Source organism: Hypomesus transpacificus, chromosome 8 (assembly GCF_021917145.1).
Source record: "Hypomesus transpacificus isolate Combined female chromosome 8, fHypTra1, whole genome shotgun sequence".
Taxonomy (NCBI): Eukaryota; Metazoa; Chordata; class Actinopteri; order Osmeriformes; family Osmeridae; genus Hypomesus; species Hypomesus transpacificus.
The window spans coordinates 1,623,909-1,633,971 of record NC_061067.1 but is presented as its reverse complement, the minus strand read 5'-3'; the positions used below and the strand labels follow the sequence as shown (position 1 = coordinate 1,633,971).

The 10,063-nt window shown below is 39.0% G+C and overlaps 1 protein-coding gene across 1 annotated transcript; it reads left to right on the top strand.

Annotated features, from left to right (window-relative positions):
- The first annotated feature begins 4,243 nt into the window (after positions 1 to 4,243).
- commd3 (COMM domain containing 3) lies at positions 4,244 to 9,613 on the top strand. The gene is made up of 8 exons (XM_047023589.1): positions 4,244 to 4,427; positions 6,367 to 6,478; positions 6,675 to 6,738; positions 6,808 to 6,842; positions 7,796 to 7,856; positions 7,965 to 8,021; positions 8,109 to 8,171; positions 9,290 to 9,613. The coding sequence occupies exons 1-8, from the start codon at positions 4,289 to 4,291 to the stop codon at positions 9,347 to 9,349; spliced, it is 591 nt and encodes a 196-aa protein (XP_046879545.1). The 5' UTR covers positions 4,244 to 4,288; the 3' UTR covers positions 9,350 to 9,613.
- The last annotated feature ends 450 nt before the right edge of the window (positions 9,614 to 10,063 follow it).

Here is a 10,063-nt window from a genome sequence, read left to right as displayed (position 1 = left end):
GACTGTGCGCGTGTGTGTTCTTTGTTCACTTGGCCAAATCGCCTTGCGTGCTTCATAGTTTTACAACCCACACTGTTTAACCACGGGAGTTTTACACATTTATTCATCTGCAAGAAAAATAATGGAAGATATGTAGTAGTGTCCATCGTCTCAGAGCGCATGCGCATCTCAGACAGAACAATTGAGCCGGAAGCACGGTTTCTTACTAAAGGATTCTGAATGTAATTCACATAATTTAATTAGGCGTACATATGTTAATTAGGTACTTAAGTGGGAAATTGTGATTACTGTCAGGCTACCCTAGGTTACAGTCTACAGTGATACATAAGCTAATATATCGGAGGGTGCCTCTGTGCTATATGGTCAGTCAGTCTTTAAGAAATTAACATTCTTACCAGTTCTGCCAGGAGGGGTTCATCCATAATAATCACTTATATACGTCTAAATAACTGGAGATTCTGGAAATAGTAAAAAGTTATAGGTCTTACATTTTAAAACCAATTTTCTTAAAGAGATATGTGAGTATGTGAATTGCTAATAATAAAAAATAAAAATACTAAATCATTTCAGATCAAACACATTTTTTTACTCTGAATTGAATTAATAATATGAAAGTAAGTGTGTGTAGTTGATATGCATACGAGGGTGTGTGCATTTACGTGTGCATGCACGTTAGGGTGTGTGTATTTGTGTGTGTGTGTGCGTGTGCTTGACACTGCACAGGTGCAGATTTTCCCTGTTGGCTTGAACACAGAAAAGGCGTTATTTCACGTGGATGCGATGCGGTGTATCTCCTAGTGCGTGTGCAAATACTGCATACGTTTATTTGCTCACGAGCTTGTTCTGAAGAAAGAACGAGGCCCATATTGAAAATAAGTTACATTAAAACGCAATTTAAGTTGACATCTTTACTGACTGAAACTGGAGCTGGATTATGGTTTGACACTAGATTGATAAAGCATAAACACACGTTTCTAACTAGTGTCACTTCTTATGTTAGATATATACAAGTTCCTATCAATGACTATTGTATAACATTACCTTTTACTGTATAGGTGCAAACACAGCTTCAGAGTGTGAATTTGAACTTCGTGGGGTTGCGCATGCGTCTGGTGCGTATAGTCTCATACCATAAGAATATGATTAAAAACTGGTAGCTTGCCCAGGGGCAACATTCTCTCTCTCTTTCTCCCTCTCGCTCCTTTCTCTTTTATTTTCTCTTTCTCACTTTCTCTCTGAGACTTTCTGTCTCATATTTCAAAATGTTAACAACAAGAACATCAATTTAGAGTTGAGCATCTATAGACAAAATAATATAACCGTTAGGATGCTCTCTGTCTGTGTGTAGATTTACACTTGCTTAATCTTTCATCAAGTACAGCTCGCGGCACTGGGACCTTTAATTGAAGAATGACTTGTTGGATCTCCACCAACCGCAACAGTCGTCTTAACTTTAGACTTTATTTTTAAGTTAACATTTACTTAATTAAATTACAAATTAACCCAGACAAAATAAAATAAAACGTATTGTCCCTGTTGCAGTTTTTATTTTTATTATTTAATTAATAGATAAGAATCATCATCAGTCATTTAAAAACGGGAGTGTTAGACTACGCTACAGCAATGAGGATCTTGCAAGTCCACTATTTTTAAGACGACTGGCAATGCAGTAGCCTATTTGGCTTCTTACTATTGAATCTTGCTTCAAATTGAAATTATAAACGTTATTATGAATCTTCTTAAAAGGGAATGTCATTAGAAATGTAATAGAAGGCCAGGCTATAAGTGAAATCAACGTTAAAGCATGCATCAATTCTCTAACGCATTTCATTAAAAGATATTATCAAATTAACAAAGAGTAACATGCTCAGCAGACAGCTTTATCGTATCCAAAGCGACGCAGGCTCAGACTTTATAGGGGCGATTTGAACTTGTGATCTGAACTTAATATACCAAGCTATACCTGCCCATGTAAACATGCTGTTCATAAACTCTGAAGATGAAAGTACACTCTTTTCTTGAAAGTTAAACACAGAAGGCATGTATATTTCTGTATCAGGGGACAGATGTGGAATCTATTTCCGAACAGATCAAATGAAAAATAAAGTTAATTCTGTGTAAACTGTTTGTGCCTAAGTTTAGACCAAGTCACTTCACGCAACTCTGAATTGAAAGTATATACCATGTGTGAAGGTTAGTAGCCTATATTTGGGACTGAGATGTTGACAGCGTTGCGTCACAGCTTGCTGGAAAAACCGATGATCGACATCCCTGTAGTTCAATTAAAGCACAATAGCTCGTTAAACGTCTTACATATCATACACTTTTACAGCTTTTTGAGTTTTGATGCATCCGTTATAGGTTGTGTTTTTGTGTGATAACACTCTGGGCAGCTTACTGTTTTAGTAAACACTCTGAACAGGACCCTTTTAACTTCGCAAGGATATGGTCTTGAATGGTGAAATCTATCACCTTTTATAAATTAGGCCTTTCCATTGTGATAATTGAGGGCAAGACCCCTCGACTCCGATGAGTTATTATGACGTGGGCTACCATCTGAAACCAATGTAATTTTGTCATACACATATCTCACTAAATGTTGAAAATATTCGTGATCATTTTTGATTGAAAACTGGCAGCGTCATTTAAATTTACCGCAGGGAATCAATGTATTTGCAAAGTCAGGACTGTCATTTTTATTGACGTATAGGCAAGTCGGCTAACCCTCAGAAGTGCCTTGATTCAAACTTAGCTTTTAGCATTTCTCAAATGAAACGTTGTCCAGGCACCAGTTCCAGCAACAATGTCTGAATCAATATTATTCTCTTCAACTGCAAATCGATTTTCGAAGTCATCGCTTAAAATGCAGATTTATGCAGATTAGATAAGTGACGGCGCGCTCGGACTCTGGGAAATCTGCAAGCTCCGTTGATTAATGACAAGACTTTCGAGGACAAAAGTGAGACAGGCAAGACTATAGGGCAGTAAGACAGAGGAGAGCGAAGGGAAGCTAAAGGTAGCCACCGAGATTTAGAGAGAGAAGCCACCAACATTATTTGGGAAACACAATGACGAAGCAGGGTTCACTATTTCTCAACAGTTACACTGAACTTTGATCAAGGAGTCGAGGTCATCTTGATAGCCCCTGCGTGTGTCATTTAGAGTTGGACAATTCATGGGCAAAAAAAAGCCCTGATTCTTATAACCCAGTAGTAGCCCAGTCTTCAAACCCATAGTAGCCTATATCCTAGTTTTATGGCCTAGTGTTTTGTTAAAATACAGTACAAAATAAAACGCTGCCTGTCCTAATTCTACACGGGCTTTTGTCATTTCGTAGACTAATATTATTGGCTGTCAAATTATGTTTTAGGTGTTGCAGATGGCACTATGGGCCTACTGCCCATCACAACCTGAATGAATGACCCTTCCTGACACTGTTATCAACAGCAGTCCAGGTGCGAGGTCATGACCTCTGGCCTTCATAAGCTCCAGATCCGTGACGCATTTCTTGTTTAAAAGTCGTTAAACACATTCACGTCATTTGAGGAAAACAGATATTCACTGAAAACATTAGATTTTTTAATTTGTTTTATTTTGGAGTGCGATTAGCCCATCTACAGCGTTAGTTTCCATAGGTTATATGAAGCGAATGGTTTCCTCTTGCCTGCTGTAACGCCGCAATGTCCCCTTGGGGATTAATAAACTACCTACAACAAGACTACTACATCTAAACCATAGTTTATGAGTAACCCGTGTCTGTGTACTATTAATTATAGGCTTCAATCAAATCAATAGCCCTACATAACTGCCTTAAAGAAGGTAGATTCTATCTAATACAAATGTTTCTTATTTTTTTATGCAGTTACATTCAGACATATGACGGAGCAAATTATCAGTACCCAGACCGTAAACATGTAGCAGAAACGACTAGAAACCCAGTCCCTATACGCTACAGTACCGTAACCCAAACTGGTAGAAGTAGGCTATTGAATTTCAGTGGTACCATTAGCCTACGTTCTCTATGACACGTCTTTATTGTGGCACGGTGGATAATATAGCCGTCCATAAATCTTAGCCAGGAGTTGGAATCGCCATACATCACGAACATATTTTTGTACTATTGATGACCCATCAATAACAGCCTTTAGTCGTTTACTCTGTAATTTTCAGTGGTGAACCTTATAGGACAAAAGCTCTGGCGCCCAGTCTGCTCCGTTCGTGTTGCGCGCTGCATGCGTCATCTGACCACATCACGTGATTTAGTGTCGTGGGTCATTCCTCGCGCAAGATGGAGTTGTCGGAGTCTGTGCAGAGAGGGCTGCAGACGCTGGCAGATCCGACGGTTTTTGACTTGAAAACCTTCACTGTGTTCATAGAGGTTGCTTTTCGAAGTTTACTCTCTGCCCATTCCGATCACAGTATTCTAGGTAAGATCGTCGCCTCTGCAAATCGTCTTTGTTTGCCTCAACTTCTTCCGGTTTTCTTTGAATTGACAGACCCTTGGTGTGATGGTTTTGCAGCACTTGAAAAACAAAAATAATGTGACATCGTCGACGTCTACGAGTGTCTTTTGCATGTTTACGGTTGTCGGGAGTCACAAGACGACGTTCTCCCTATTGTGGGAGTGCTTGTATTCACTAGGATACACGGACATGAGCTGGGTGGATATTGTGTGAACCACAGCCTAATCAGATCCAGGCTGTAGACGTTAGCAACGCTAATAAACAGGGATTGACTGAAGAGACTCTTGAGTCTGATTATAAAGCTGAACTGAACTTGAATATTAAGAAACACAAAGGTCACATCGACAGAAGCTCTCTCAATTCAATTCAAATGTGCTTCACTGGCATGAATGTCACGATAACAATGTTGCCAAAGCATCAAATATCAATTAGACAAAAATACATAGATATAGATGAAAGCATTGATTACATGTATTTGTTGTGATGAATTATGTATGTATGTGTGGTGTGTGTGTGTAGGTCCTTCACCTTCCCTCATGTTGTGGCATGTTGATACTTATTAAGCAGCAAGATACACCCTTCTCCTAGGAGTATGGTTCTTTTGAGAGGCCATTAAGATATTTTACATCTGATATTACAGAGTGGAATTTGCTAAAGTTAATATTCCTTATTTTTAATTAAATTAAATTAAATTTAGTTATTTAGCAGACGCTCTTATCCAGAGCGACTTACAGTAAGTACAGGGACATTCCCCCCGAGGCAAGTAGGGTGAAGTGCCTTGCCCAAGGACACAACGTCATTTGGCTTGGCGGGGAATCGATCCGGCAACCTTCTGATTACTAGTTAGAATGGTTTACAATGTTGGAGGAAGTATGTCTGTGTCTGCCAGTCTGTCTGTCTGCCAGTCTGTCTGTCTGCCAGTCTCACACTGTCTCTCTGTCTCTTTCCTCCTTTCTGTATGTCTATATCTATTTCTCTGTCTCTGCCCTGTGTCTCTCTTTCAGCCTCTGTGTCTGAATGTCTCTCTCCCTTTCTAAGTCTCTCTCTCCCTATCAGCCATAACATTATGACCACTCACAGTGTTATTCACTTCACCTATCTCGTTGTCATGGCATCTGTCAGTGGGTGGGATATATTAGGCAGGAAAGTGAACATTTTGTCCTCAAAGTTTATGTGTTATAGAAGCATCAACACCACATGGATGGCTGGGTGCGTGTGCATCGCTAACCTGGGAAACACATGGCACCAGGATGCACTATGGGAAGAAGGCAAACCTGCAGAGGCAGTGTGATGCTTTGGGCAGTGTTCTGCTGGGACACCTTGGGTCCTGACATTTATGTGGATGTTACTTTGACACCTACCACCTGCCTAAACATTGCTGCAGACCACATACACCCTTTCAAGGATATGGTATTCCATGATGGCAGTCACATCTTTCAGCAGGATAATGTGTCCTGCCACAAAGCAAAAAATTGTTCAGGAATGGTTTGAGGAACACCAGTTCAAGGTGTTGACTTCCCCAGATCTACATCCCACTGAGCATCTGTGGGATGTGCTGGACAAACAAGTGTGATCCCTGGAGGCTCCACCTCACAACATGACTTAAAGGATCTGCTGCTACCGTCTTGGTGCCAGATACCACGGAAAACCTTCAGCAGAGGGGTTAGGGCTGTTTTTGCGGCAAAGGGGGGCCTACACAATTTTTAGCAGGTGGTCATAATGTTATAGTGGGTCAGTGTATATATTTATATAGTGTGAAACCCATATGTAAAGCAAACTTACTGTAACAGGGCTGTACATGGGTAGACCCAGAGAGACCAACAACAGGGTTTATACCCGGCGGTGAGACTTGAGGAAAATACATTTTTTGGGACTAACTCCACAGTTTTGTTTTTGATTCTAGATCAGCCTGAGTTGAAACTAATCGAGCAGGTGTGTTTGAAACAGTGTCACGTGGCAGTGACTTCCTGCATACTGGAGGGAGTCAAACTAAACGCAGACAAGTCCACCATAAGGTACACGTTCAGATTTGACACAGGCTGCTGTTTTTACAAGTATCAAACACCTCCCATTGTCAGAGATGTGGTAATTTGTGGGTGATGTGGTAATATACATAAGGTCAATACTGAAACTTTTCAAACTTATTTACAGAAGCCAACAATAGTGAAAAGTGTTTCAGTAAAAAAAAATATTGGTTACTTTGTCATTCAGCTCCTGCCTCGAGGACAACCGGTTTGAGTCTGAAAGAGCGGAAGTGTTCTACAGTTTATTCCAGGTAAGTGTTTCATATTTGTCCATTTCTTATTCCTGAGGGATCATTGCTCATAACTTTTTCTCTCCACAGAAACATAAAGGTGACCTAGAAACCCTATTGTCAAGGTAAGTTATAGCTTAGCACACAGCGTTTTAAATACATTATGTATTCATTGATGATGATTACAATGTTCACTTGGCAGCATTTTTAACCACACAAGTAATTTTATTGCATGTTTCATAAAATCCTTCATATAGAAATAATGTGCATTTCGTAGGTTCACTGATTGATCCATCATACAGCAGTTTTTACACAGTAAAACTTTAACCTTAATCTATCAACTTACCTTGTCAGTTTCACACCATGAGTTGATCAAATAAATTTAATAAAAACGGCTGTCTGAGAGTGTTCAATACAGTTTCATTAAACCGTTGAATTGTGAAACTATTGTTAAGTGGAAGGAGAAGATGGATGAGACATCCTTAAACTGCCTTTCTTTGATCAATGAATACCTTAACATTTACAACGTTTAGCCTTACTGTATTCTTATTCATTTTAATACATATACGTGTGGCCTAATTATATTTATTCACTAGACAATTATAACATTCGAGAATGTTGTCCTCGTTCTGTCATCGTTTACGTTTTTCTGAGCCAGTGCACGTGTGTGATTTGACAATTTGGCTCAAACAAACTATTTAAATTGTTTTCTTTTTTTCTATGGGGTTTTAGTGTTCTATGGCTTTTACGAGTAGCATTTGTTTGTATTGCATTGATAAAAGACACATTTACATTGTAATTAATCACGCTGATTGTGGGCTTTGTTGTTGTGTTGACAACCAAACGTTAGAACAAGAATCTGTCCTTTCGTCCCCTGTTGCGTGCAATTTGTTAAACGGAGTATTTCCAATATCGTTAACCATAGTGAGTTATAAAAGAGACGTAGCCTACTCCGAAAATATTTGTGGTTTTGATTAGCTTTACATGTATATTAGACTACATTTCATTTATTTCTTGGTGCTTAACACGTTTTAAGCTGTCATCATTGAATCTTCTGAATTGTTCTTTCCTGTTGCAGTATAGGAAGTGGTCCACCCCATGTCAATGACGTATCGTGGCGTCTAGAGTATCGCATTAAGGTAGGGATAGAGTTGTAATATCAATATTGCTAAGCTACTAAAGATAATAGTTGGTTAAAACTGAGTTATGGCAATGTAGGACTATAGCACGTTTGTCTTTTTTTGCAGAACGGGCACGTGCACAAGGTCAACGAGCCTTCCTACCTTATTTCCCTAAACGTCGAGGTGTGTATTTTTATTTGTATTTATTTACAGAAATAAAAAATGTAGCTCATTGGCTTCCTTGTCTCTTACGGTTTTCCTTCTTTGCAGAATGCTGACGTGGGAAGGTCTTTAGACGACGTTCAATTTAATTGTACAATGGAGCAACTGCAGGTAAAGTATTTAGTTAGAAACTTGCACTTTTTCGTGCAAAAGTTGGGTAGAAATTAGGTTTACAATATTCTATTCACATTAACATATCAGACTTGTATGGTCCTTAGTTTTGACACATTTAAAATGCTGAATAAATGCTGGTGATACCGGTGTCATCTACTGGTTTGTCTGTACTATTTTAAAGATAGGAATATATGAGTTCATTTATCAAATGCAAATCACACAAGTTATCATGTTATATAGAAACTGTAACTTTATCAATGCAAATCAGTACCATTAGCTTAGCTGTTGTAAAAACATGGCAGAGAGCACATTTAAAAAGACGGTGCAATCATCAACAATGTGAAATAAAGCTTTCATCATAAAATCATGTTTAAACATTTTAATGACTTGACCATTGTTATTCATCCTCGAATACGGCCTCTGTATAACGTGTCTAATATGGCACATGCATCAAGAAACGAATACTACCTTATTTTGTTTTAACACACCGCACAAATCAAATAACGTCGACTGTGCAGCATTTGATCCTATACTAAACTTGTGTGAATTGTACGTCAGGGAAATGCGCTCTATTGTCTAATGAAAGCCTTGGATGTTTATAGTTTACATCGTGTCTAATTGCGTTGACACTGCGTTTGTCACATAACATTGTCCTTAACGGGTTCTTCATAAAGTGCCCCTATGAATTTGACTGAGTTTATCCGCAGTGGTTTTCTAAGACAGTATCCTATACTATACTGTAGTACAGTAGGCTACTGTAGAAAGACTTAACTACAGTATTTATGTGGCGTATAGGCTATAATGTGTGAATAACTCCGTCTTTTTGGGGTGTCGATAGAAAGTTAACTGTTGCGCTTAATTTATATTAAGTTATTGTCGTGAAATCTATCGTCTTAACAAGTCTCCTACTTCTCCACAAACGGATCGCGATCTAAGTTAATCTATATATTTTTTCCTCTGTGTAAATGATCTGACATTAATATTTAGATGACCTCTGTAAATGCTTTCCTTTCTACCTACTTCTGGTTGAATAATGCCGACGCATATTAAGTCAGAATAAAAATGTTAGAGCGTCTCCACGATGTTGAAATGAACCGATGTTGCCTTGTGTTTAGGATCTGATGGGGAAGATGAAAGATGCAGCCAAGAGTCTGGAGAAAGCTACGCAGTTCTGAACTCCTAGCGGAGACGCCCTGTGAGAACAGTGGAGTCCGGTTTCCGAATGGATCCTTATACTCTTCCCTGCTCACTCACCTTAAATATAGCCTACCGCTGACACCGGAATTTTCACCGAGAACATTCACCGAGCGTTCATACTTTTCTTGTTGTTGTTTTATTCTTTGACATTTAAATTCATAAATAATGTAGGCCTATAACTATAACTTGGCTTGAGTCGTAGACTCTGTCTATACCGATTTGCAATAAAGTTTATAAAATGACTGCTATCTTATTTGACTGCTTGTGGAGGCTATTTGATAAATCTTTAATGTAATAATCCTCAGTCGCGGTATAATGGAATCTGCTTATTTAGATGTAAACCATCATGCTACGGGTTGTAATGCCATCAGTTTCAAGTCAAGGAGCCCTGTCCAGAGATGAAGTCTTTATTAGGCTGTATGTCTCTAAATTGGAATAGCCTCCGTGAAGAAAGATATTCTATCGGAATAGCCTCCAGTGCTCCTGTTTGACCCGTGTTTTCTGGGGGGATAGCTACCCCGAGGAGGAGAGAGCGTGAACATAATGGTAATTATGTGAGCGTGTAGTCTTGGTTTATCCATCACCTCAAGATGGCTCGAATATAGGCTACTATTTAGAAATTCGGGACGTATTTTTCTTTCACTGACGTTAGTGGAATTATCAACGTGGCTCACGTGTATAATTGGACCTTT

Excerpts from the sequence above, each read along its gene's own strand:
- commd3 (XM_047023589.1), top strand. The coding sequence starts at position 4,289 with ATGGAGTTGTCGGAGTCTGTGCAGAGAGGGCTGCAGACGCTGGCAGAT. Across the intron at positions 4,428-6,366 it reads TTCCGATCACAGTATTCTAG|ATCAGCCTGAGTTGAAACTA; the intron begins GTAAGATCGTCG and ends TTTTGATTCTAG. Across the intron at positions 8,022-8,108 it reads TTATTTCCCTAAACGTCGAG|AATGCTGACGTGGGAAGGTC; the intron begins GTGTGTATTTTT and ends CCTTCTTTGCAG.